The 27,947-nt window shown below is 42.0% G+C and overlaps 2 protein-coding genes and 1 long non-coding RNA gene across 16 annotated transcripts in view; 2 read left to right on the plus strand and 1 right to left on the minus strand.

The window, feature by feature from the left end:
* The window catches only part of MAP7 (microtubule associated protein 7), a 110,568-nt gene extending 108,724 nt beyond the window's left edge, over nucleotides 1-1,844 (plus strand). For all 14 annotated transcript variants that reach the window (XM_027454472.3, XM_072035981.1, XM_027454466.3 and 11 more), the window contains one exon: nucleotides 35-1,844. In XM_027454472.3, the coding sequence (XP_027310273.1) occupies nucleotides 35-45 (11 nt within the window). In that variant the 3' untranslated portion in view covers nucleotides 46-1,844. The remainder of the gene's footprint in view (nucleotides 1-34) is intronic.
* Nucleotides 838-27,947, minus strand: LOC101799763 (uncharacterized). Its single transcript, XM_027454474.3, has 14 exons — nucleotides 27,362-27,947; nucleotides 24,243-24,362; nucleotides 23,173-23,292; nucleotides 21,932-22,051; nucleotides 17,603-17,725; nucleotides 16,475-16,557; nucleotides 15,208-15,333; nucleotides 14,348-14,393; nucleotides 13,212-13,345; nucleotides 9,901-10,029; nucleotides 7,335-7,449; nucleotides 6,698-6,832; nucleotides 5,342-5,467; nucleotides 838-4,540 (listed from the first exon to the last, which is right to left on the minus strand). Exons 1-14 carry the CDS (start codon nucleotides 27,585-27,587, stop codon nucleotides 4,419-4,421), a joined length of 1,725 nt encoding a protein of 574 aa, XP_027310275.3. The 5' UTR covers nucleotides 27,588-27,947; the 3' UTR covers nucleotides 838-4,418.
* LOC140002191 (uncharacterized) lies at nucleotides 13,245-16,581 on the plus strand. Its single transcript, XR_011808363.1, has 2 exons — nucleotides 13,245-13,379; nucleotides 16,432-16,581. It is a non-coding gene; the product is annotated as an uncharacterized lncRNA (long non-coding RNA).

A 27,947-nucleotide genomic window follows, 5' to 3' on the forward strand; every position in this document is an offset into this window, starting at 1 on the left:
GCTGACCTGTCATTTTTGATGCCTTCTGTTGTAGAAGTGATCTGATTATTTCTTCTGAAGAACCAAAGGTGATGTAAGCATCTCTGCAGTCATTGGAGTTTCTTCCATGCTATGAAGGAGTGTTTTATTTTTCTCTCCGGTTTTTTAAAGATTTCTTGAGTATCTTTTTTTTTGGAAGGACTTTAGCAAAACCAGCAGATGAAATGATGGGAATAGACTTCGATCACCTTTCCAATAGTTTTCATCACTAGAAAAATCATGCTTCACGTGCATTACTTAAATATGGCTTTTTCCAACAAGCTTTTTTCTGTTAGTCAATGGATATTTCTGCATTCCTTAAGATACAAGACACTGGAATCTGAAAGCAATGGGCTGATTTGGGTGGTGGGACTGATTCTTTTTTAAAAAAGATGGGTGTTGGTTTAAAAGGCATAATTGTAAAATTGGCAACAAATCTTTTACACTTTGTGGTTCTAATACTTGAAAAATAAATACCTCATTGCTCTACAAGTAGAGTTAATGAGGTGTTTTATTTAAACCTGTTGGTTTAAATATTATTGCAGAGAACTCTAATTATGGGGGCAAAGTATAGGCTTCTGTATCAGGTTCTTGTAAATGTAATTCCTACAGGGACATTCTGTAAATTGAGAATCACTATGATCTTCTCACATTTTCTCTAAAAACACAAAACAAGGCAGGTTTTAAAATGTGAAAATTTGAAAGCGTTATTTTTTCACAGACAAGAGGAAAAACTATTGTTCTCCTAGATGATGTATTTATGAATTTTTGTTCAGTAAAGAAGTAAATTGTATAATTGAATAAATTAGAAAAATGTGCTAAAATGATACTGCAAACTTGATTTATTTTTTTTTTAGTTACATTCATGTTCACAATCCTATAAAGGATGTGTACGCACAGGCATGCACATACACCCACACAGGGAAGTACCTTGTTCCGAGTCCTGTAAATTGCTGCTGTTCCCAATGATGGAAGACATTTCCTTTGCCTTATCAGACTATTGAAGACTGTGTGAAACCTGAACTATTTGATATTTGGATGATAAAGCAGGTTTGGGGATTTTTTTGGTTTTGCTCGTTTCAGAGCAAATGGCAAATGGTCGTTGTTTGTGCTTTTTATGTAGCCTGTGATTTTCATAATGCACTTCAGTTTGACTGATAGGAGGAGCAATGCAGGTTGCTTTCTCTTTAGTCTGATGCTGATTCCTACCATCCCTCGCTTTTGGTTGCTGTTGGGTAGAACACTAAAATTGTGCACTTTTGTATGATTTGATAAACAATGCTGTTGCAGGCAGAGCTCACTAGATACTTCTGTTGGAAACACCCACTAGGGCTTGATGAGTCACTCACTGGAGTCCAAGAGTACGTCCTTGGCTGGTGGAAATGGGAGTTATGAGGCTTCAGTTCATGCTAACGGAGAATGGACCAGAAAGATTCTTGCACGCTCCTTTAGTGAGCACTGCGCTAGGCTCTCAGGCTGTGCAGAAAGTCTGTGCTAGCAAAAGAAATCTTCTGAGACAGAAGCTGAAGAACTTCTGAAGTTCTGCTGCTGCCAAGTGTTTGTCTTACACAGGAGATGGGATAAAAACAATGGAAAAGCAAAAAGAGACCATCTGCCAGAATACACGGATGGGAAAAACAGCCATTCAGTCAGAATAACTTTGAATAACGGCTTGTGACACAGTAAAATTAATTGGGATCCTTTCTTGCTTTCTTTAGTTTTCCATGTACATAGCCACAATATTTTAAAGTGACCAAAATCTGTAGTTTTTCTTTAAACCAATGTTTAGCATGTAAGTACCAAATAAAACTTGTTTGAAATATTTACTTCTATTTATATTTTGATTTTCTTGCATAGGTGGAGCAGGAGTCAGTCTGTGGTGGACAACTCTTCTCGCTATTCCTGGTCTTAGGTTTCCTTTCTTTAAGTTTCCTCTAATCTCTTTACTAGAAGAAAAACCAGTGCAGGGTCACTTACACAACTATGGACAGAACAAAGATGTAGCCAGTAAGACTTAGCTTCAGTTTTATGTCTGAGGATTCATTTAGGCTCAGGCTTAAGCTATGTTGATCTTGATTACTTTTGTGAGACTTTACAACACATGGTTTGTTGTTTGCAGTATAGAGAAGAGTCTGATTCATTTCTCGTATGTTTTTTGAACTGGGTTGTAGTAAAAATAATGTATAATTATTTAGGAGTTATTAGATTATTTAGAGACTCAGCTCCTTGCTTACATCTGAACAACAAAACGGATACTTATGTGGGTGACATTCAGGGAGTGGGCAACATCGGTCATTACAGCACAACTCCTGGGCTATCCACCACTAGCTTGTTTGATTTACACATCTCTTACCTCCTTATTCCTGAGGAAGACTGCTTTGTTATTTTCTTTCTTGCTACGACCTTGAAGTAATGTTTGCAATTAAATATCTAAGAAAATTAGATAGAGGACAGACTCTAATGTCATTACGTATCCCACTGGACATAAAGTATTGCACTAATTTTCTTTTTGGTAAATGATCTAAAATCAGCTAAGGAGGTGGCCTGAAGTTTGAGATCTTCGAGTTTCATTCGTAGCTGTGTCATTCAGCTCTGTTTAGTCTTCTGCTTCAGTGAGCCCTACTGCCTGGGAGTGAGCGCGTGGGTCTCTCACGTGAAATTTCAGAAGAAAATTCCTGTCTGTCCCATTGAATATTGATAATTCAGTACTGCTTTATCTAAGATTTGTCTACTCTGTTCTTCAACAGGGCTTTTTGCTGTGCTGTAGAGAGGCTTTTAAATATTTGTTTGGTTTGGTTGTTTTTTTGTTTTGTTTTGTTTTTAACCTTATAATTGGAGAGAACTTGCAGTTACTGAAATTAAACATTAACCTAAAAAAAAAAAAAAAAAAAAACACAAAAAAGCCTACCCTAAGCACCAAACCAAAGCTTAGAGATTTGGGACACTGTAAAATGGTGAGCTCTTACTTGGCAGAATGATTTTTCGAGATCTGCCTCAACATGTATTCCATATTTGTACCCAGTAGCAGCTCTACAGCTGTGTTTTGGTGTGGTACCACAGTCAGAAGTACCCCCAAAGACTTTTCTATTTTGTTTTCCATAAGAAACTATGCTATCTGGGAGCAATAATCAGTATAAAAGAGTAATCCCAAAATTTAAGTATTCCAGTCAGTTCAACAAGAAGCTTCAGCCAGTTTCTCAATGTTAAAAACAGTAAGTGTATAGATCAAAGGTGTAATTAGATTATTAGTAAATTATTGGTAGTACTAGATGACTATGATTAGATTACCTTTCTCCTAGAAATAAAAAGCTACATTAAAAAATGAGTGCCCTATAAGTTCAAGGCTCTCTGCTACAACTTTTTTTCTTTTTTTCTTTTTTTTTTCTCTGAAAAACACTGTTTTGATTGGCAAAGAGAACCATAAGACAGCTATGTTCCCACTGGAGAAAAGGGAAGGGAAGGCTGTTCAGTAACCTGTGTACAGATACAAAAATTAGTTGAATTCAAAACTAAGCATACTAGTACATGTTTGGCTTCTCTTACTCCTTTTAAAATGAGATATCAGAATATAAGATCAGTTCCTAATTTTGTCAAATTTGTTCACTTTCCCTTTTGCAGGTCCCTTTGGAAATAATGTACCAGTTGCAGAACATAGATTTCTGTCCTGAGGCACATCTCACAAGCCTTTCGTGGTAGCTGCTATATTCCGAACATGCTCTGTGCAATGCTCGTAACATTTACCTGCCTCAGTGGGCCTTAGCTCTTGTGCTGGACAGTGGTGCTGGTAGTGTATACAAGAATCAGCCACAGTGCTTCTCTATTCTTGCTTCTTACAAATTGTTTGCATTTTTTCTGAGAGTTATCCCTCTACGGTTACCTTCTGCAGTAACCTGCAGGCAGTTTTCTACTTCTATAGAATGTGTTAATGCAGTTAGTGTTGCTGGGGTGTGTTCTGAAACAAGACATGGAACAGAAATAAAATGGAGATGAATACAGAGTAGCCTGCATACTTGAAATGTGCCTCTTCGGTAGAATCAGCCTTTTGCCTGAATAAAACCTCATGAATACAGCTCTTTCTGATTTTTGGAAGGAAAAACAAACAAAAAAACAGCGAAGATTATCCAAGCATAACATGTGTTTTCCAAGCAGCTGGAAGGAGCATAGCCGTGGTCGTGAAGCACACTTAAGCAGGCAGATGAAGCATCCGAGGGATTGTCTTTTGACCTGGTCCCGTTCTCGTTATTGGAACATCCCTTTCATAAAGGTGCTGTGCACTTGCTGCTTGTACAGTGAAACTGCAAGTAGCAGGAAAAGTTTAACTACAGGAGCCAATGGAAAGAGTTGTCCTCACAAAAAGTTCTTGGATCTGGTAAGTTTTCATAAGCTATCCAGCTTAAATACTAACTCTTTGTGTGGCAAAGAGCTGCCCTAAGGAGCTCCTGTGTTTCTTCTGTTTGTTGGCGGACTTGCTCAAGGAGTTTGGCCATTTGGCTTTTCCTGAATGCTAACGAGAATTCTGGATCTGAAGAGGAAAAAGAAGCGTTAGGCAAGCTGCAGTAATTGTCCTCTCCAAGTGTTTTCCCCTGCATTTTAATGCAGATGCTTACAATGTTTCTATTTTTGGTTGGATAAGGTTGTTGTTTCTTATTACAGTGTAAAAATATATAGAAGATAGAACAATATCTTTCTACCACACAAAGTGGATACTAGTTCAATTTTCATTCTTACAACTGTTCAAGAATGTTTGCTGCTCGGTTCTCCTGATCCAGATGGCTAAAGCACAGTTGGCAAATTCAGCCTTATGCACTGTTTCTGTATAGCAGATACAAAGATGTATCAGGGTCTTAGCACTGGCTCTACATTTGTGAAGATACACACTATATATTATTATAAATTATTACCATATTATCTCTCTCATCGTTAGTCAACTTATATTATATATATATTAAAAGGAACAGAACTTGAAGTATAATAAACTAAAATTTCAAAACTGAAAAGCTTTTAAGCTGAGTCTAGTGCCACGCATCCTCATATTGGACAAAAATTTGGGTTCTGTTTCTTTCAGATCTGAAAGCCTTTCGTTCAAAATAAATAAATAAATAAATAAAATCTGCCTTTACTATCAGATATTCTCAGTTATCTTAAAACAGGTAAGGTAGCAGCTACCCTCAGGTTTCTTCTGGTGAGCAGGGCCAGCCCCAGCGGCAGCTGCCCAGCAGTGTCACCGCAGGGCAGTGCAGGTGACACACGGTGACAGGGCCGTGCCTGTGTGCCTCCGACGGGAGCAGGCAGTGTTTGGCAGCGCCCAGCAGCAAGGACGTACCTGCTTGCAACCTGCAGAATGTGGAAATGCCCAGCTGCTGGAAGCGAATCTCTTGGTGCGAAAGAAAATTCTCGAGGTAGGCTTGAATCTCTCTGATGTGACACTTCAGCAAATGCATCATTTTTTCTGCGTAAATGGGAGAACAACCGGAGGTCAGCAGGAGCCTTTAAAACACTTCTAAAACTGTTTGTTGCAATGACATTTAAGGTTGGCAATGGCCCATCTGCCCTCAGCTACTACCAGGGTCATGGCAGGGAATGGCAAAGGGCTTCCAACCCTTAATGGTAGCACTGATGCTTCAGGTAAAGAATGTGCAGGACTTCTGCTGAACGGGCTGCCACGCTGGGGAGCCTATCCTTGTGTGAGACACGTGCTGACGTGCAGACTGATCAGCCTTTCATGCTTCACCCATTTTGAAGCAATAATGCTGTCGGACTCGATCACTTCTTGAGGGTCCACTCTGTTGCAAATAGTCGATGGTAGGATTGGAACAGGTTTGTATTTTCCCTTACTAGAGTCCCTCCTCCAGTCTTTGGTTTCTCTCACATCTAAGGATTAACATCTAGCCATGTTTTTTTAGAGAACATGACAAGAATAATCTGGACACCTTTTTCTTGCAAGTCTGATGTCCTCAGCTGCACAGGGCAAGTATCTTGGGCATAAAACTATTTGTCTTCTGCGGGTTAAAATTATGCTCCCTTCATTATCTCTCACTGAAATTTAAAATGCATAGACTATGTTCTCAAAACCCACTTCACGGCTCCTGCTAGTCTATTTGAGAGTTACAACAGCAGTGTTTGCTTCAGGAAGATGCTTTCCTCCTCCTGACTGGACAGGAGAAGTGATCTAAAATTTTGGGACACAAAAACCCTTGCAATTGTCTCTACCAGCCTTTGTTCCTATATGTGGGGAATGCCCTCACGTTGTATATACTGGCAGAGGTCACACAAAGGTGCAGCAATGCCTCGTCTGAAACATTCTCATTTCCTTGGTGAGGAGTATTTTACATCATCCCAGCTTTCTGCTTAAACCTGTTTTTAAGGACCTCAGAACTGGCTTACGGGCTAGCCCTGCAGAATGGTAGTGCATGAAGCAAACACCTGACTCAGACCTTTATCTATGGTCCCTTTTCATCTCTTGGCTTTCCTGTGCACTCAAGCACTGCTACATCTGTATTTCTAGGGTGAGTGCAGGCTCTTTTGAGCTAACGAATTAGCTGAGATCGGATGGAAGATGACAGAGGAATGCTAAAGGTTGCTCAGTACCTGACAGCTTGCTCCTTTGGAAAAAGGCTCATTTCTCTTCAGACAGCCATAAATATCTTTGAAAGCACAGCCAGTGCTGTGTGACAGTTACCGTGGTCTATCATGTGCTGGATGATGGAGGCAGCCTGGAAGGATGGCTCGGTATGCTCCACTTGGCCGGCAAGTCTCACCAAGCACTTCGTCAGGGGTTCATCCATCCGCTGGACCATGCGTAACGTGGCTCCTTCTAGGAGACAGAACGACAGGAGAGGAGTCTGTAAGCAGAAACTCCAGTGCCCTAGAAAAGAAGGTAAGGAATCTGCCAGAACCCATAGCCTAAATCAGAAATCCTTTACAGAGTTGGAAAAGCAAAATAAGTGCTGAACTTCTGCAGTAAGTGTTTCTAGGTTGCAAAGCCTAGGGCCGTGTGTTGAAGTCATGCTCTCAGTCAGGTAGGTCACTGGATTTGCTTCAGAGAAAGGCTGTGGGATTTCTGCCTTGTTGGGTTTGTGTTCTGAAAGACTGCACCATTTTGTGCACAAGGTTCACAGCTGCTGGGCACCTCTGGCAGAGTTAAATAAGGCATGTCACTGGCTGCATGGCAGCCACAGCAGATGCCAGATAATGGCAAAACTTCCAGTGAATTTAAAGGAGAGACCTGGGCTTTGACTCCCGTTAGGATCATTGAAGGATGCGAACGCTTCTCAGAGGAAGCCATTCATGGTATTCACGCATTCACGCTTCCCTACCTTGCTTTGTCAGCTCAGCAAGGCAAGACGTCACGTAGTGGAGAGAGTCTTCTCGGATGTCAATAGAAAGCAACGCCTGGAGGAGACCTTCAACACATGGGCTCTCGATGATTCTCTGCAACAAGAAGGAGACCAATGTTCAGCACTTCCATCGTGTTTTGGTGGTGCCCAAGGGCTTCAGAAGTACTGCGTGTCTCTGAGCAATACTGAGGGCTAGGACAATGGGATGGAAATCTCTCTTCTCCCAGATCTAATGCAGCCAGGTGACAAACACTTTGAATTGTTCAGAGATCACCTGATTTTAGGTGTTTCCCAGGGCCTGCTGTCTGTGGCATGTTCTCATGATCACAGAGCACTCCTGGAGCTCAAAGATTTCACTGGTTTATTACCACCCTATTGGGCTGTATGTTAGAATTAGGCTGTCGTTTGCTAAACTCCTGGTGCAGAGGAAAATAACATAAGTACTGCAGGGCTGAGCACGGGGAAACGTGGAAGTTTACCAGATTCTCTGCATCTGAGGCTTTGAAAACTTTCTAGTGTTGAAATGCTCTGATCTGCAGGAATAGGAGGTGACCTCTGACGAAGGTGAGTCCTGTTTCTGTGGAGGGTTATTACAAATTAAACATTTCTGTGTACACCTCATTTTTTAGGTTGAATCTGCTATGCCAAAGGTGGTTTGGGCCAGCACATCTCTGCATCGGGATCTATGCTTTAGAGACCAAGTTGACAGTGGATAGGAGACTTAGCCTGTGCCAACCTGGATTAAAAGCCCCTGAGACCAAGGAATGAATCCTGAGGGAGTCACCTGTAGGTGACTTATTAGGGAAGTTGAATCTCCAGCTCATAGGGAAATCCTAATAATGGGAGCTGCTCATACCTCCGTGAGGGAGCTCAGATGACTGCCAACAAAAGAGATCATCTTTTTTGTATGCTCATTTTATGTTGTGATTTTTTAACTTGCCGCTTAGTGATTGAAGTTGGATTCAAGACTCCTGCCTTTCAAACTGTCGCAGTCTGTGTCTTGCTGCCATAAAAACAACAATTTTTTCCCTCTTGTCACAAGGACTCGTATGTGTTTTAGAACTGACCCTGGAAACCTGGCACTCCTACTCTTGTCTGTGGGTGTGTTTGTGCAGTGAGTGATAAATATGTTACAAGGCACAATATAAAGCTTTTATGAAAATGAACCAGCTCCCTGCTGATGACAGATGAAGTCACAAAATTTAACTGACAAATATGGCTTTTTTTTCTAAAGCAAACTTTGAAAGCATGGTCCATTTTTACTTCTCATGTGGGCCTTGAGTTTGAGGAAATGCATTTCCCTGCAAAAATTGATTTCACGACTATATAAAATTAATATAATTCCTATCTTTGCTAGTATAAGTGAAAAACTTTATTGGAACTTCACATCCCCATTTCAAATTTGCTGAAAGGTTTGTCCCATTCCTCATCATTAGTCAGGTTCATGGACCCATAGCAGAGTTTTCCTTTTGAGTGGTTTAAATCTATTCCAGGTGGATTGAGTGCTCTCTTACATCGTGGGAGAGAAGGACAAAGGAATGCAAGAATAATCTTTGTCTGCAGAAGAGACAACTTTATTTTGCACTGTGGTTTGGTATTTCAGCCTAAATTGATCTTGATAAAGCTAAACAGAGCACAAGAGCTTCAAAAATGGGAATTAACAATGTAGAAAAGGGAAGGACAAAGATGTTTCTAAGCCTGAAATCAGGCAAGTCACAGAAGCAGAAAAGTTCTTGTTTCAGACACTGGATGTGTCAGGAAAGCAGTGTCTGGAACTAGCAGTAATTGGATAACGAATGAAGGAAAAAAATGTAATTAAGTCCCCAAAAGTGTGTACTAGAATGTGAAGCAAAGGGCAAGGATTTTGGTGCATTCCCTTCCCCCTCAAATTGATTGTTTCTAGTGGCACTGTTTGATCGAGGTGATAGAAATGTGGTACTTTCTAAAAGTGGATAAGGGAACCGAGTATCTTTTAGAGGTGAGGAGAAGAGAAATGCACCTGTGGATATGGATTTCATTAGAAAAGTCAGTGATAGAGGTCTGTAGCATCTTGGCACAAGTATCTGGCCAAACAGACATAATATACATCAGGAGCTGGGAATATATTTAACAAACTGGGAGTGAAATTAGATCACTTTTGAATGCTATATATAGATAAGTGAAGGCATTTGAAGAGTGAGAGCTAGGAAATCAGGATTCAGATTCTAACCAACCATGGATTTTCCTGAATAAATTATTTTGGAATATCTTTGCCAGAAATATGTTTTATATCTATGATGTGGGAATTCAAATTAGGTAAACACATCACTTACAGGAAAAAATAGACATTTCTTGTTTTCTTTATCTTGTTTGCCTTGTATTGGAAAAGTAAAGCCTTTCCCCATGGCACATCAGGTCCTTTTATTCATACAATTTTGTGCAGAGTACACTTGGCATATGGTTTATAAGTAATAATAATAAAATCTTTCAGTGGGTAATGCTGGTTTTATATAAACGTAACCACAGCATACCAGGGTGTAGTTCAGTGAAAAAAACGGGTACCCACCTCTCTGTTTTTGGAAAGGCTCAGGTTTTTGATGATGCAAGCAGCATGGCCAGCAATCACAGGGTCTGTCGTATGTGCTGACAGGAGCGTCCCCAGGCTCTGCAGCAGCTCGGCACACACCAGGGCGTCCTGGGAACAGCAAGCAGGATTCCCATTACACCCTGTACAGACAGCGCCAACGCACAGCAATGCAACTTTGCAGCAAACTGTGAGAAGGGTATTGCTTAGTTCCTTTAATCCAGCAGCAAAGCAGCTGCACCCAGTGCCTTTCCTCCCAAAACATGGTCTACTGACTGGCACTTGCTATAGAGAGCTGCAGCCTCTAAGGTCCAGTTTTTACTCTATAAATGTCTAGAATTTATTCTTTGTTTGCAGCACCTTGCTTGCATCAAACACTCCCCAGGGGCTGCTGAGCCATGTGAGCAGTAGCTCTTGTAGCCAGGGGAAGGATGTGTGATCCTGAGTGGGAGGAGGAGTGGTTGGGACAGGAGTGGAAGGCGAAGGGCGTACTTGGAGAAGCAGCAGCACTGTGTTCTTAAGTACCCCAGCAATTTACTTTCCCAACAGTAACAGACCTCACATTTAGGATGTTTTGTGATCAGGCATCAGTTTAGTAACATGCTCTGGCCAGCATCCTCTGAGGTGACATGTAAGTTTCTCTGCTCTGTGGTGAATATTTTAGAAGGACTTACACTGAGTCCCTTTCTCCCTGAATGTACTCTTCTTCCGATCACCGTATTGACACTAAATGGATCAGACCTCACAGTTTGGGTCACTGCCCGGGCAGTTCCCTCAGTAACAGTATGGATTAAGGGGGCACTGCTGGTTGTGAGAGAAACCTGATCTCAGCAGGCTCTGGGGTAGGTCTACAGTTGAAAGCAATGTAGAATTTCCTCTTGGGATATTTTTTTTTTCTTTCAGTCTGTTTTCCTTAAGAATATGAGTTCTTTGTGCAGTTCTCATGTTCATTAGTAACAGACTATTTTATTCACATTACTTAGAAAATGTGACATTGGTGAGTGTGTTCAGTGTAAAACAGGTCATCAGTCCTATATACAGCTGAGAAAAATGGAGGAATTCTGAGTCTGGAAAATGTCGGGATGACTGAAGCAGCATGGAAAGAGGTCTTTAAAAATAGTGTAACATGCATCTTTTTTTTTTTTTGCCTAGATTAAATCACAAAACTATATCTTATTTTCTTTTACCTGACATCTCCACTTATGTTCATTTTAAGCACTGTCACAACCAGCAATCCTAAAATCAGACATGCAAATAGATGGAAAAGGCAATGCTATGGCTAAACTCAGACCATTCAAAGAATCCTATATGCAGGTATGGCTGTAAACTTTCTCTAGTTCTACTTTTCCTTCTCTTTAACAGTAGAAACCACATCATATTAGATTATCCAATTCAATTACCATTAATGACTGTTTTCTGTGCTTTTGGACTGTGTGTCCTCTTTTCCATGTAATCCCATTGACTACAGTACCATTATTTGATTTGCTGCAGCCTGAGAGGAGGAAATTGTCTACAGGCTCTAAATGAACTTTCCAATATATAATGACTTCCCTGCCAAGCTTCTTCAGGTTATGTAGCCCTACATCAGCAAGTGGCAGTACTCTAAATTCTGCTGAACCTCTTTCTAGGCTGTTGTGCAGCTGGGATCCAGATTTTGTCTCCTGGCTCAGGCCTGCACAGTGTGAGGAACCATGAGAGAATCTGAGTGGAAGTGGTTTGAGTGGTTCAAACGAGCATTGACCCAGCTTCTCCCCAGATTCAAAGTAAAAGAGCAAGGAAAAGCGTTCCAGCAGCACCTATGCTCAGAATTGCAGTTCTGTACTCAGCACCCCTGGGCAGGCAGTGCTTGCCAGGATAAACATCATCTGTCCCCTGTTTGCCAGGTAGCACGATGGGAGCGAAGCAAAGATCTTTGCACCTGGAGTGGGAAGTCTGCAGCATCACCTGGAGCTGGTAGATCCTTGTCATTCTGATTTCCAGGACAGGAATGTGATTTAAAAGGCCATTTCCCACAGAGACTGACTCTTTCCTTACTGTTTTAGTGCTGGACTCTCCTTTGGCTGAGTAAAATTCCCCTGCAGGAGGGAAGTTGTCCAGCACTTGCCAGGAATCGCTGTCAGCAGCCAGGCCAGGGGACCAAAAGAAAGGGGAGGGGAACTCGTGCAAAGCACCCTCAGAGTTTTGATTCGTGGTAATGAAAGGGCAGATGAATTCTGCTGTATTGTATCTTGTGTGGCATTCGCAATAATTCAAGCATCACTTGACTTGGTTGTAAAGGTTAGCTTTGTGAGGCATTTTGTTTTCCAGCAGCTGTTCCCATGGAGAAATTCCTCTTTCAGGCACTCAGAATTCAGTCTGGGTGAGTGAAAGAAACCTTGAAAAGCCTTGAAAAACCAGGCCAGAGCAGGCACGGAGGTGGGGAGGCAGGCTGTGAGGAAGGAGAGGTCAGCCTCTTCTCAGAGCGTGCGGGCTCGCTCGTACAAAGCAGCCACGCTCGCTCCTCGGGGCCAGCCCTGTTTGCTCACTAGAACAAACCTGGAGATGTAGTAATGTTTTTGCTGTGCAAATAGCCCCCAGCTAACTCTGCCTAGGTCAGTGGCAAGCTTGCTGAGAGCAGATTGTGTGCGGCTGCAGGAGGCAGTTCACACGCCAGGAGGGTGTTTGGTGCTGGCAAGGCCTGCGCAAAGCCCTTGGGAAGCTCTGTGCTGCCTCGGAGGCGTTCAGCTTTCCCAATTTGTCCATTGTGTCCCCCAGTTAGAGGAGGCCAGATTTGGCTTGTACCATGCTGTGTACATGCAACAAGGTGCAAGGCACTCCAATACCCTGGGGACATTTCAAATCTCAGCCACAAAAGGCAGAGGCCAGCTGTGGTTACCCAGACCGTCACTGCTGCTTAAAGCAACCTGACAGGAAAGGTTCTTGCTTCTTTTTTCTCTCTCTTTATTTTTTTTTCTTTATCTGACCAAACTATCACTCTTAAGAGGTTGCTGTTAGCTTAAGATACCTACCAAAAACCTTTCATGTCCATGTTCCTAGGGATGCCTTTAAACACTGTAGTAGAAAAGCATATTTAAAAATAATAATTTGTTGATCGCTGCTTACTGGTTTCACTGTTTTACGTGGAGGTTGAAAGTACAGCGGAAGTGTCTGCTTTGTTTGTTTGCTGTAGTTTTTCTCTAGTCAGGCTTTGTGTGTTTGCCTGGCATTGCACTGCTAATGGTGGTGTTTGCCCTGAGTGTGGGCAAAGGAACCATCCTGTATCTGAGGACGTGAGGAAGGATGAGCTCCCCTACCTGGTTGTGCGGGTGCTGGGACAGGATCCAGAGCAGGGCGACGGATGCACGACGCACGGCCTCGCTGCCAGAGGCCAGGAGAGAGCACAACTTGGGCAGGACGTCCTGGGAGACCATCTCAGCCTGGGTGTCCGCTGGTTTGGGAAGATGATGGTGAAACGTGATGAGGTTAGAGGGGATGTCCCGATCTCTGTGGGATGGGACAACGCTGGGTACTTGGCTGTAAGAATTAAACCTCGTTTGTGGGCTCCTCTGGCCAAAAGATCAATGCAGGTTTGAAAGCAGCTTCGGACACCCTTCTTTTTGTGTCTGAACCTTGGTGAGAAGAAATGAGGGGCATTTTCTGAGTGCTTCATTGGCCTAAGGCCTGGTGGGAAGGCAGCAGTTCCTGCTGCAGACAGAAAGGCCTCCCCGAGCACCGCCTGTCTCGGTCATGGCCCTCTCACGCCTGCCCTGCTACCTCAGCGAGCGCTCCCTGGCACCGGAGGCACCGCCAGAGCAGCCAGCAGATGGAGTCCCAAAGGCCACAGAGCCCACACCAGGGAGCGAAGCAGCGGTGCCTTCACACCCAGCTCCACAGTCACTGTGACAGCTGGAAAATGAGGTGTCTCTGCAATTGCTAGATGAACACCTCTGCTCCGGACCCTAAGGCTCTGGCACTGAGAGTGCGGCTTCTCTGCTTTCATCTCTGGAGTACGCCGCAGGAGTGGATCACGGGCATTTCATAGGAGAGGATATTTTAAGAGGATGACAAATGCTCGGGAGAAAACTTTGTTTAATGACAGGCGGATTCGTGCCTTGGGAGAAGGCAGGCCCCTGCTCAAGCAGCAATTTCAGGAGACGTTCTGTCCTGATCAGGTTTAATGACTGGGGAACACTGAAGGGAGAGAAGGGCTCTGTGCATGCAAGACCTGTGCTGGCTCTCTCACGCTGGGTACTCCCCCTCATGCCTGGGAGCTCTGAGGCAGGTTTAGTTGGGCATGCTGCACCTCCCTCTCCTTGTAACATCGAACTAAAGAGTAGAAATAAGTGTCTCTGCTTTTAATGTGAAAGGTTCCCAACCCGTACTGCTTGCTTAGAAAGGCAGAGAGAGAAAGGAAAAAGTGTGTTTTGTTTATCTCCAAGATATTACTTACCACTGGTAGCCAAATTTCTTAGGCAAACACATGCCTGGCTTGACACCTGCTTGTGCAAAACAGAAGAAGAAAAAAAAGAGAGAGAGAGAGAAAAAGAGTAGTGGATTCAATAGTGCATGGTCTTGACTACTGTACTCAAAATAAATGTGACAACACTAGCAAGCTACCACATTATCTTCAGAGCACAAGTTTTTGTACACTTTTTTTTTGGTCAAAGTTTTGAAAAATTTGTTTTAACTTCCTCTAGCATTAGTCATTAGTCATCCTGTTGATGAGGAAGAGAGCCAGTGAGGTTCAGTTGTTGGTTTAGTTTAGAAATGTCAAATCAATTACAAGAAAATATATGGACTGAATTTGTTTTCCTCATTTGCTTTGCTTTTTTTTTTTTTTTCAACGAGGAGGGACTACACAGAATTTAAAGTTCTCCCCTTTAAATCCTGAATTGGATCTTAGGGAAGTTTTTTCAGTGTATGGCTCCCAGCAAAGCAAGGTTTTCTAGATGTTAGGCTTTGAAGCTATACAGTCAAAGCTAAGTATATTGAAAGAGAGAGAGAAGTAGTAGCATAATAGGTGCTCCAGATACTTGCAGTCACAAACACAATGATCACAGATAGCGAGAGCCCGAACAGACCATTTCACACAGAGTTTCAAGTTTAAAGAAAACAGGTCGTCTTAGCCTAAAGGAAGTGTCCAGGACTTTAATGATTTCCCTACGTATCTATCTTTCCTCATGGGAAAGATGCCACAGAGGCTTTGGTGCAGTATATAAGCGGAATTGTACAATGCTGAAACTGGCAGTCAAGTTTTATAGCTCTGCTCTGATGCTAAACCTTCACACAAAGAGAAAGCAACAGCTTTACCTTGTCCACAGGGGAGGATAGGAGAGAGGTGAGCACACGCAGCAGGAATCTTTCACCGGTTCTCAGCATGGCTTCGTGGTGCTGAGCATTCACTGCTATGTTGCTCAGGGCAGCACAGCTGTAATACTGCAGACAGACAAGAAAAAAACAGGGAGAGAAGCAGTCACCATGATGACACTGAAGAGCATAAAAATAAATCAGAAAAACTCTCAGATTGAGAACTGATGAAAATAAAGTGCTTTTTCGTTTTCAGGTATTTTGTTGGGTAGGCATGATAACGGTCTGAGTGGGCTCCCTCCAGGACAAGCAACAGCAGTCGTGCTGTGGCAGCGCACGTTGCACAAACCCGTGAGGTCCCTGGGTGTTTGGGAATGTGCTGCACTGCTCACACCTAAGCTAGCTCACCTACATCTGCTGTATTATATGTATACTTTGTTTTACTGAGGCTGGATGTAGTCACTGCCCTAGCATGCCAAGAGATCGTTTTCAAAGGATTTAAACGTTAACGCTAGGGAGGATTATATATATTAAAGCATGTATTACTGGGGAGGTATAATTAGAAGAAACAGGTTGAACTGCAGAGAGGGAAATTTTAAGATGAATATGAGGGAAAGCACTTTTGGAGGCTCCAGCACTTCAGACTTTTACTAGAGAACTGAACAGAGATAATATAAACAGTGGAGGAAACAATCCTGTGCTTCTCTGGATGAATGAAATAGCGGATTTTAAACTTTACAGCTCTGATTTATAGTTCTTCATTAGCAAACTTTTAAACCAAGAACCAGTTCTCTGTTAAGTATGCAGAATCACAAAGAGGTGTCTGGGGTAGGCATAAAGTAAGAAGATTTCCCACGCATGTATAAAAATGAGGGAAAAAAAAAACACTTTACAAGTTATGCTTTTTAAAACACTTAGTAAAATTGCTTAGAGCAGAAGATCAAAGGATGCCAAAAAAGCAGCAGAACAGGCCTATCAGCAACTGGTCTGATGATCCAAAAGACACAGAAAGGTAGCTGCAGAGCAATTCTGTGCATGCTTTAGTGTGCGCTGGCATCATAAGCTTTCTCTTGTGGAGCTAACAAATCAGGTGTTTTGAATAGATGGTGTCTGACCAAGCTGCGTGTCACCAGGATGCTCTCACATGCCGCCCCACTTCTCTAGAGAAACCTTCCCCTCTCTCCACCTTCTCATTTCCCAGTTCTGTGTTTTGTGCTCTCCCTACAGTCACGCTGCTCCTATTTGAAACTCTGACCTGCCTGAGCCATACCTGCACTTCTGAGTCAGGAGACTCCAGCAGAAAGATGAGAACGGGCAGGGCTCCTTCCTTGCACAGGACCTGTTGGATCCTCTCTGCCATTAAAAAAACAACAAGGTGCTGTTAGTGTGTCCTTTCCCTTCCCTCCCTCTCGTCTAGAGGCATCATTCAACAGGTATATGCACAACTGACAGACTCTAGAGAGTGGTGACACTCATCCAACCATCAGAGCACAGCGCTGAGAGTTTGTACAAGACAGCAGTATGCAGTAATTTCAGCAAAATGACTAGCAGGCTGACTGATCGTGCCCTTGCTGTCTTTCTGCTTGTCCTGTTCAGAGAAATCACAGAATCAATAAGGCTGGACAAGGCTGTCAATCTGAATTGCTGGAGAATCTGGAAAAAAATCAGGTACAAAGTTCACCATGATTTTCATGTAAAACAAAAAAAAAAAAAAAAAAAAAAAAAAAACTCTAAAAGTTCTTGCCAACCATTCTCTCTACTATATAGAGATAAGAGGCGTTACTCAGGACTGTGCTATCCAGTTGTGTGGCACAATGATGCCATGTGAATAGGAGGGATTTAATGTTGTCTTGTTTCAGAGCTACTGTATGGTAGCTCTGTTGCAGAGGACCAAATGCTGCTTTTGCTGAAGCTGTTAGCAGAAATCCCAGGAGCTTTTAATAAGAACAGAAGGTCCATAATATCTGTATTTTGAATCATCCAACATCAGGTTAGGGACATAAGTCAAACAATCCTAGCATTTGACATTGGATAAGCTTCTGAGATCGCTTAAAAGTACTAGCAGAATTCTGCTAGCTTTATAGACCAAACTATTTCTTTAATAAATGATTTTTCTCTCTCTTTAATGATCTAATTCCTTGTACTTTAACTCCTTGAGGTTGAAAATCAAGCCTTCCTGTTTTGGGACTACACAAAAAAGGGCTTGCATTAGCTAAGGATAGGCCAAATTGAAATCATCAGCCTATGTGGTATCATCAGTGAGTACCACAGTCAAAGGAAATCACTCATTGCTCAGATAAGCTTTTGTTCTTGCCTTAATTCTTTTGAATTATGTATTTTTCTATTGCTGAGATGTTTTCTTTCAGCAATTCTAGCTAAACCATTAGTCAGAAGGTACCTGATTGTGTGAGGTTGAGAATTGCACCAACTGCATTTTGTTGGACTCTAGGATCATAGGAATTGGCAAGAGACAGTAGGGGGGTAATTCCTCGGGCTGCACCAATAGCATCTCGGTTGGATTCTGGGGAAGAAAATCAGAATAAGGAAGAAATGAGACATTGCCCAGCAGTAGCACCTTACTGAGAATCAAGAGCAGGACATCTGGCAGGACTAGATTTCTTTACAGTTCACTTCTCTGATTCTTTTGTATAGATCAAAACCTCTCTGCGTACTCCAGGGAACCTCTTAAAACTTTCAAGAGCTCAAAGCAAAAGCACTAACTTGTGATTTCTATATTTGTCATAGCTCACAGCTGTTTCACTGCTTTTGTTTTGTGAGTGCGACCATTAAGATAAAAGCAATGCAACTCTCCTTGAATGGGTTAGCAGACTGTCATGCTTGCCATGTATCCCTGCTATGTTTGACCAAGCTATTCACAAGGTGCTAACCAAAAGCTATGCAATTAACTATGGATAATACTGAAGTAATTTAGCAGGGTGTATTCAGGACTTTCTCTCTTTGAATGTGTCTGTACCACCCCAGGGAAAGCTACAAACAAAGCACAGGTTTCTTAAAGACAGAATTTGCCTTAATTACTGGAATTAGGAAAGATTCTGCTTCACTGAAGTGGTGATACTTCCTTGCACGGCAGCGTATTAGGTGGTACAGTTGTATTCACCATCCTGGAGTACAAGAATTTAAAAAAAGATCTGCAGCGTTCCTTGGGACCATTGGATTAAAAAAAAATAATAATAACAGTAATACTTAAATACTACTACAAAATACTATATCAAATACTATATAACATGTTTATATACTGTCTAAATACATATACTGCCTATGATAAAGTTATACTATGCTAGGCAATACAATTTAATTTATTAAAAAATCTGCTTTTACTTCTGCTCCTCTTGTTTTGGACTTACGGTAGGTAGCCTCAGCTGAGTCTTATGGAAAAGAGAGTCCTTCCCTTGTGCTCTTCTCTACACCTCTGCCAGGAGGCCAACAAAACATTTGCAACAAATAACCTGCTGCCACACTGAGATGGCTATGGTCCTCTTTCACTGATTGTATCTTATCTCATTTACTTATAAGCATACTAATGGCATGGTTTTGAAATAATGTGTTCTTCTTTGAAGTCGATGACTTTAAAATGTGAATTAGACCAGTGAAGATTTCTCTCAGTGTCACAGTATTCTGCAGATTTCTTCACAAACAGAAAAAGTAAAGTCCATAGTATATATCGTTCATTGTTTATTTGAGCAAAACTAAAGTCCTTTGGAGTTTTATTTGAGTATTGATTTATTTATGTACATTTCTAGACAGTTTAAACAATGGCCAGTCTCTGAAGGCTTGCTAGAAAAACATGAAGCACAAGAAAGCAAAAAATGTGAAGATATTTGGATCAGATCAACTCTTCATGTGCCAACTAACTTAGAGATCTAAGAGAAAAAAACATTACTTGTATATCTGGGGTTGTTCTATACTGGGGAACTGACACACAGATGATCCAGGATATCTACTCAAGTATAGTTCAGCTGAGATTAGCTTAGTGCTCCAGAATAGTGTTCTCTTTTTAGTGTTCTTTTTGCCTTCACATGTATATTTTATACTTAAGGAAATGCTTTCATGCTGGAAAAAAAAATATTTTCAATTTCAAGTGAAATAATTGTTCTGGGAAAAGACGTGTATTTAAAAATAGCCAGGTCACGTGGAAAGCAATTACACTGGTGAAATTTTCAGGTCAATTTTGTAGACGATCATTTCTCCAATATAACAATCAAGGGGCTGGAGCACCTCTCCTGTGAAGTCAGGCTGAGGAAGTCGGGGTTGTTCAGCCTAGAGAAGAGAAGGCTCCAGGGAGGCCTTCCAGTGGCCTTCCAGTGCCTAAAAGGGGCCTGCAGGAAAGCTGGGGGGACTCTTCATCGGGGAGTGGGGTGGCAGGACAAGGAGTAATGGCTGTAAACTAAAACAGGGCAGATTTAGGAAGAAATTCTTTGCTCTGAGGGTGGTGAGGTATTGGCACAGGTTGCCCAGAGAAGCCAGTTCTGCTTCTTAAAGAAAGAAAAATCTTCAAGGTACATAGTGACAGGGAAACACATATCCCTATCCTACTCTAAAGCAGGACAATCAATAACATCTACTCTAGCTGGGTTTGAATAACTCACCTGGAAACCTGCATCTACAAATTCTTTCTTTCCACTTTCTGCTCTTTGTGTGCTTGAAAATTTTTCTGACAGTACAGCTTTGAATGTGCACTGCATCCTTTTTGCTTAGCTTAGTGCAGATGTTCAGGCCTCCCTGCACCCTTGCTGTGAACACTGAGTTCTGCTCTTCTCTGAGAAGAGTTCTTATCCCAGAACTGATTACTTTCACTCACAGGTTGAAAAGCTGCAGATAATTGCAAATGTACATATGTCCTGTTCCTGTGCGGACAAATGCTGGTGTTGGAACAAACTGGCCTTGAAATCCTTTAATCTGAATGGGCTTGTTTGCTGTTTTTGTTTTCAGCTATTTCTGGCAGCTGGTCAGTCTCGGACATTGCAGTTCACATGTATAACTTGCAGTCACATTTCTAAACAGCTGCACTCTGCACAGTCTTGGATGGTTATTGCAGCAGAGTTTAGACACATTGCCATTCTTGGATATATAGATTTAGTCACTTCAAAGCTATCTAAAGGATCTTCCTGATTTTGTTCTGCTTCCATATTTATCTTTTAAAAATCATTCTGAAGCATGAAGGGCATACTTGAAGGCCATGACCAAACAGAATTCTCAAATGGACCATATAAGATATCAGAGTCTATGAGTCAGAATTAAAATAAATTTACTGAATTGCTTCTTGCTTTAGTCTCACTGCGATGGTAGCAAAACATATTCCGAAAAAGAAATAAATGTATCCAGTCCATCTAAAGCCTAGTTAAGCTGAGACGGAGATTTCAAACCTGCTCTAAATCCCAGGCAGCAACCCAGCCTATGTGTTTGCAGCACTGCCTACCTCTTTGTTCAGCAGATGACTTCCTATACAGTTTGAAAGCTTCTTGAGTGTTTAACATGAACTACTTGTGCTCAGAAGTACACTAGCTTTTTAAAGAGCATGCAGTGGAGTTGGGTTACCATCCGTAACAGAATGAAGGCAAATTGCATCTGAGGGTTCCCAACATCTTGGGATAGACAGAAACATCTAGGAGGGCCAGAGAGCCTTCAGGACTAAAGACTATCTTTAGGTTCCTAAAGGAGTCCCTTCCTCTGTGTGTCGCTTAGAACAGGCAAAGGAATCTGCCTTTGTAGATTTTCAGGAGCAAAACTTCACTGACTATACATAAAGAAAGAACTCCTGGTGCAAGGCATCTAAAATTTTAGTGATGAGATGCCTAATTAAAACATTTAAATGAAGTAATTTGCATTCCATATGAAGTAATATAGAATACAGTGTACTTAACCTGACCGTAATAATATGCAATGATTAAAAATAAATTTCAAAGGGAAAACTATTTTAAAACCTGCAGATAATTGAAAGATGGGATAAAATGCAAATCAGCACTTTGATGTAGTTGGATCCTGCTTATCCCCCTTTGTAACATAAGTACCTAAGTGAGAAAGTTACACATCCACCCTGCCTCTCTCAGCCTTCTGGGAGACCAATGTGGTAACTTTTCTTTTGGTAACTGGGGCTGAGCTTTGTTGCAGACCCTTAACAAACTGATGTCTGCAGGACATAGCAGCAGAGGAGGAGAAAGACTAAGTGATTAAATCAGTTGCAGGATGACAACAGCACCATGATGCAATGATATAATGAGCAACTGCAATCATCAGATGTATCACACAATGTATTTTCCTGGTTGCCATTGTAAAAAAATCGGTGAGACCCCAACTGGAATACTGCACATTTCTGGTTACCTGTATTTCAGAAGAGATGAATTCAAAATACAACTTCTGCAGCATTTATGTACATCTTCTGACTGTAACAATGCTTGAGGTATGTGGTATCCCAAAACAGCAGATGGAATCGCTATGTTCCATTTCTGGAACATATACTTTATGCCCAGAAGGGCTATGAAGATAAATGGAGAGCCTCATCTACAAGAGGAGTTTTAAATGAGCTTGGCTGAGAAAAAGATCTTAACCAGAATCCCAACATGTTGAATTTCTGATATAAGAACACTAAAATTTGCTGCTGCCTCTTTTGACTCAAAGCAATTGCAAATAAGTTGTGTCACCTTGAAATATGTCACAAGAGTTGAATGAATTCACTGCAGAGGAGAAAGGGAAAGAACAGCATACTCACCTGAAACAGCCAAAGTCATGGTGCAGGCACAGGAATTACACTGGACGGTGGGATCATCTGACTCAAGCAGGTCCAGAATTGGCTCAAGTAAACCCATTTGCACAACCAGTTCCTTGTCAACTATTCATAAATTCAAGAACAAATGGACAAACCAGGAAGTAAACAGTTAATGCCTTTGTGAAAAGAATATATCTTCCTTTGATTGCTTTGAGGCATATCTTATGATTACGAAAAATGGACCTAGCATAGAAACAGCCTGAAAGGCACGCACAAGCTTGGTTTGCTTATCTATCTTTAGACTCAAACAGTGTAAGAGACGTTCAGATGCTCCCAAACATTTCTGCTAGAAAGTCTGTTTTCAAACATAAGGTTCATGAAACTACAACTGCTCTTTTCCAACAGGTTCACAATTTACTCAGATGCTCCCCTTTTTAGTCCTGAAATCTACCTTAATTTTTTTTTAACTTGTAAATAGTGACTTGATATTATTTGCAGCAAGATCCTTGAAAAAAGAAAATGAAAGGAAAAAATAGCTTCAATGAAGACTAATCCTATCTTCTGTTGGTAGGGGATAGAGTGATGGATACCTGTTGTAGCCCAGGTGCCAGGGAGTGCAGTAGTAGATGAAATAATAAATTCTCCATTGAGGATGTGTGGGGCATTAATGCCTTGTCAATCAAGCTCTACTGGGAAGCGTGTCATCTGCAGTTCCCAGGCCTTATATCGATTAGGTGGGCCCTACTAGCTACAGAATAAAGCAAATTCTACTAAATTCTACTAAACATCTAAACATCTTTTTTTTTTTTTTCCAATCCGTAAGCATTTTAAGACTGAGGCTCAGTTAATAAATAACAGGGAAATAAGCACCACCTCATAGGGCTGAGTTTGTTTTTGAGCGCCGTACCTATTGTTTCAAAAGTTAAGTGGTGGGTTCTCAATCCAAGAATGAGAGTAGCACAGCTATTCCCACATCAGCCTGAGAAAAAATTATCAGCCTTTGCACACAGATCCAAGATTTCTTGCTACATGATATAGCATCGGGGGCTAAATATATCCTGATGACACCAGAATGTATGTGGCTTGCAAACAAAAAGAGACTCACACCTGTCCTATCTAGAACACAAAAACAGGATTTTGGATTTGTGTAGACCTAGCTATAGAGATGTGCCCTACCTCTGCACTAAGTCTTGCTGAACAGAAGCTTTTACACCAGAACAGGAAATATTTTGTTAATTACTCACTATTTCCTTCCAGCAGAAAGTTGACAAGGGACAAAGAAGACATCTGTTGCACCTCCAGGTCAGCAGACCGTAGTAAGGCATAGAAGGGTTCCAGATGCTCTGCTGGCAGGGGAATATTCACTGCAGGAACGAGAGGAAACACTCAGAAGTCTCATCATTAACCAGGGTTTCTCACATTTTTCTCTTGTCTTGGGCCCCAGGTGCTACCATACATGTAAATGGGCTGAGTGGTATTCCCCACCATTTAAAGTACCTTGCTACTGGCAAAACAGGCCAAAGTTCTTGAACAGGTTTTGAATAATCAAGTACTTCAAAAACATTATGGGAAGAGAACCAACATGCCTTGCTACCAAACAGGTCATTCCACCTCACAGCAGCTCCTCATGTTGTGGCGGTCTGCACATTTTAGCCAGAAGAAATACATGGGATAAAGCTCAAGGTAAAATAAAAATAAATAAATAAATAAATAAATAAATAAATAAATAAATAAATAAATAGCATTCTTCTTGATGCTGCTATTTCTGCCTTTATATACGACCCAAACTCTTGCTGGAATCTTATCTGGCATATCAAGGGTGACTTCTGCTTGTTTAAAAAGTACCTCAGGAGCCCAGCACTCCCATGTAGTAGTGGGTACAAAGCATAATGTTTCCTTCTTGTCTCCACTACAATCTAGCCTCTAGGGCTTTGTCCTCTTCCAAAAAATATATAATATTAAATATTAAAAGATCACTACATGTATGTCCATTTCCTGCCACCAGACTTTTAACCACATGACTCTCAGGAGATTCAGAATACTCTAACTACTTGGGATTCTGCTGATTTTTTTTTTTCAGAAGTATTACAATTAGGTAAATGACAGTCTTTTATAATGTTGAGATATCTTCTCATAGTAAAACCTAGAATGACTCTGCCCACGTGGCAATGACACCTTTTCCATTTTCCTTGGCAAGCAATATAGCATGAAAGGAAAAAAACTTGATTAATGAATCTAAGGAAGTTTCACAGTTCAAAAAGATAATTTTATTTATAATTATGTGAAAAATTTCTAATGCACTGAGATAACTTACTGTGCTGGCTCATGTGCAAATAATAGAGAGCAGCAGACTGCTGTAAGCCCGGGTTTTCTGAGAAAGCTAAGGTCCTCAAAGCTTCCAGAGGGTCCTTTCCAAGTGGTGACGTTTCAAAACCTAAAGATATACAGATATAGTGCAGACTCAGTTACACTTGAAAAAGGATAGTTCACACAGAGAAATTAAAGTTTACAGCCAAAAAACACGTAAAGATATTTGTACTGCAACAACCCCATATAGACCATCTGCCCTTATTCATGTTTCCAGGAGCAGCTGCAATAAAGGAACCTGGAATAACCCGTCCTTGGCAATGGCTCTTATGGTGTTCTTGAAACTAGTGATTGGAAGCAAGATAAATTATAACCTTTAGACACTTTTATGCAATCTAGTATAAACGAAGGTGTTCTTGTTCTCCATAAAACTTTATCTCTTCCTGAATCACAGATCTTTGTTAAAATATATCCACCGAAAATTGTGCTCTTAGTTATAAGCTATAGAAGAGGTACGTATTTTTAATTTATTACTTTTTATTTTTGCTGTGGTTCTATTGCAGTATAATAAAGGATATCAGGGACCAGCAACACAGATTGCAAATGGACTTGCCTCAGGCTCAAATTCCTAGCATGAATCTACCTCTTCTTGAGAATGATAGTAGGAACAAACCAGATGTTCAGTAATAGCCACCACGAGTCCAGCAATAGCAGTCACGCATGACTTCTGTAAGTCACTGTATGATGTGCTTGTAATGCATGGAATGGAACATGGAATGGAAAAAAAAAAAAAAAAAAGGCCATTGAACCAATGCTCAACAGTATAAACTGCTGAAAAGGTAATGTAGGAGCACACTGGTGGAGCACAAAAGCTCAAGATGTACTTTTAAACAAGAGATTAAAGCAGTATTTTAGGTAGAAATATCTCTGTGAACAACAAGATCTAGCTACTTTACTTCCCATGGGATAACAGATGTGGGGGATGTGAGGAGTGTGAGCTTTCACATGCCTCAATGCAAAACTCAGACAATATCTTGAGCCATTAAAAGCTGCCATGTCAAGAGTAACAAATTCCTACCTTCAGGGTTAGGTAAGTGTTTCACAGAAGACCTGCTTCATATAAAGCTCAGTTTTGTTTAATAATTAACAATAAACACAAAGGGAAGGCCAGTGTGCGTAAGGTTTTAGTAAAAAAAACCACAATAATCACTTCCTGTGGTCTAATTCCATTCCTCACACACTGACTATCTGAATCTCCCACATAGCTGTGCATTTTTACCTACTTCTAATATCAAGCATTTGCTGCCCTAGCTAACGGCTGAGTATGACCAACCACAAAGTCTTTCCTTACATTCCATCTGTCCAAGTGTTGGCTCTCTGATTATTATATTTTTTTCCAAAATTGAGGATGGGCTTGCCTCATCTTGGAATCAAATACACAGGCAAGTGTTTAAAGAGGGATGTGTCTTGGTTCTCGTTCTGAGATTTCTGTGCTTCTATCTATCTTGGCAGCAGGATTTGGTCACTCAGAGAATTAACCCTAGTCTGCTCTCACAGACATTGGGACCTTGCTGAGAGCATGCACGGCCACCTCTGCACTGCTGCCACAGAAGCTCAAAGCTCCCTGCTGCTGCACCCCAGCTCCTCAGGAGCCAAGATGGACCAGCCCCTTGTAGACTCATCTCAGAGAAAAGGGGATTTCTCAGGAAAACATACACAATCTTTTCAGGAAGCACCTGTGTGGGTGCTACAAAGGACCATATTGTTCTCACTGTTTTTTCCAGACCACCCTTTCCTTGCACCTGATCTGTCAATGCACTCTTACATGGTCAGGAGCATGCTAGTCTTTGGAATACAATGTTTGGCCCTGGAAAACTGTACACAAAGCTGAAAGGTCTGGTCCTATTCTGGATACGGACTTCTGGATTTAGCCAGTGCTTGATAGGCAACAGTTAGTGAAACACATCAGCAGCACGGGGACCCCGGCACCCACAGAGTAAGGACACCGGCTGAGGCTGACCCAGGCATGTTCCAAACAAGCAGCACCACAACGGCCATGCCAGAGGTTGTCCCATGACAGATCGTTCCAAACAGCATTAACTGTGTCACACCAAGGGTAAACGTCTCTCTTGGTCCACCTCACAAGATGGTTTTACGTCAAAAAGGCCAGTAAAGAAATAGTAGTTTGTGGTGTCCTGCACCCTTCACGCAAATGAGAGTAGAAGGCCCTGCAATTTTGGCTATTAGCTTTAGCCCAGTGTTGTTAAGCTTAACACAATACGTGTGAGTGGCTGTGAGACAAAGCACAAACAGGCAACTGCACCTCCTTCAAGTGTGAGACAAGAAATGATTTTAGGCTGGACAGCCAACAAAATGAATTCATCCAAGAAGACATTCTGTGACTGTAGGAATGAAATAATAATAAAAAAGCTTTCCTGTTAATACATTGTATATCAGGACAGGATAGAGAGGATACCCAAGGAAGATAAGGGGGGGGATTAGAGTTAACATGTAAAGCAGAGGAGGTTTTTTAGGAGTTATGGGATCTACTGTGATTCAAGCAGAATCCTGTGATGGTGTTCAAGACTTGTGTCTGAACATTTCCACAAAAGCACTTACTGCAGACCAGTTTCTTGCAGCCTGAGAAGCCCTGGGAGCCCCATGGCACTTGTCCCAGGGTGACTTTGACCTTCCCCATGTACAACGCAGGCACCCTCAGCACAACCCCAGCTGTGCTGCAGGCAGCGCAGGGATGGATGTGCACACCGCAGCCAGAACCACGCCGTAGTTTGCCTCGAACAGCTTGGGGCTCCTGCAGTGCTGTGCAGACTCTTTCCAGCTTTGACCGGACTCACAAAGTTAACTATATTTACCAGAAGGACTTGCTTATAAGAAAAATATTTGCACAAATTATGTTTTAGCAGTGGTGGCACCGCAGAAAGGGGCTGACCATTTGTACCCAGACCAACTGCTGTGCGCTCCAGCTCCAGGTGTCCCATGCACACAGCGCTCTGTAGCTCTGTCCTTTCCTACACCACCAAGCTGCTCTATGCCCCACCTGTTTTCAACCCCCCAAAAGCATCTCCTTGCCCTTTCACAACCCCTTCAAACAACACGTGCTCCTACCTCTTTCGATGTGCTGCAGAAACTCCTGTGCTGTCACCCGCTCGTGGGGCTGCAGGACGGGCTTGTACAGTTGCCTGGCTTTGGAGCTGCCCTGCTTCAGGCAGGAGCATTTGATTATCAGGGTTAAGCACTCCTTAATGCTGTGCAGCAGGTCCGAGGACATCCTCTGAACAAAGGCCACGAAGTCGCGCAGCAGCTGCATGCACCGTCCACACAGTTGACCCATTCTCGATCCAAAGCAAGATGACAAGGAAAGAGATGGGGTAACAAGTTTCTTCCCAGCTCCGCCACGGCACTAACTTGCTGCCTGGTGTTACAGATGTCAACCCTACACCACGTGCAGGAGACAAGCTTCTGCATGAGATGTTATTGCAAAGGCCGGACCTGAGCCATACTCAAACACCCTCCCTTTGCTTGAAGAGAAGTAAAATAATGCCCTAAACTCATTCTGTGGAGAACAAGCAGAGTTTAACTCCTGGAGTATCCACCAGAGCCTTCGTGAGGCTGGAAAGGCTGTGGGGTAATGACAAAACCACCTTCAGACTCCGCAGGGCAGCCTTGCACATGAAAGGAGGCACCACCTTGT

The sequence above is a fragment of the Anas platyrhynchos genome, chromosome 3 (genome assembly GCF_047663525.1).
Source record: "Anas platyrhynchos isolate ZD024472 breed Pekin duck chromosome 3, IASCAAS_PekinDuck_T2T, whole genome shotgun sequence".
NCBI lineage: Eukaryota > Metazoa > Chordata > Aves > Anseriformes > Anatidae > Anas > Anas platyrhynchos.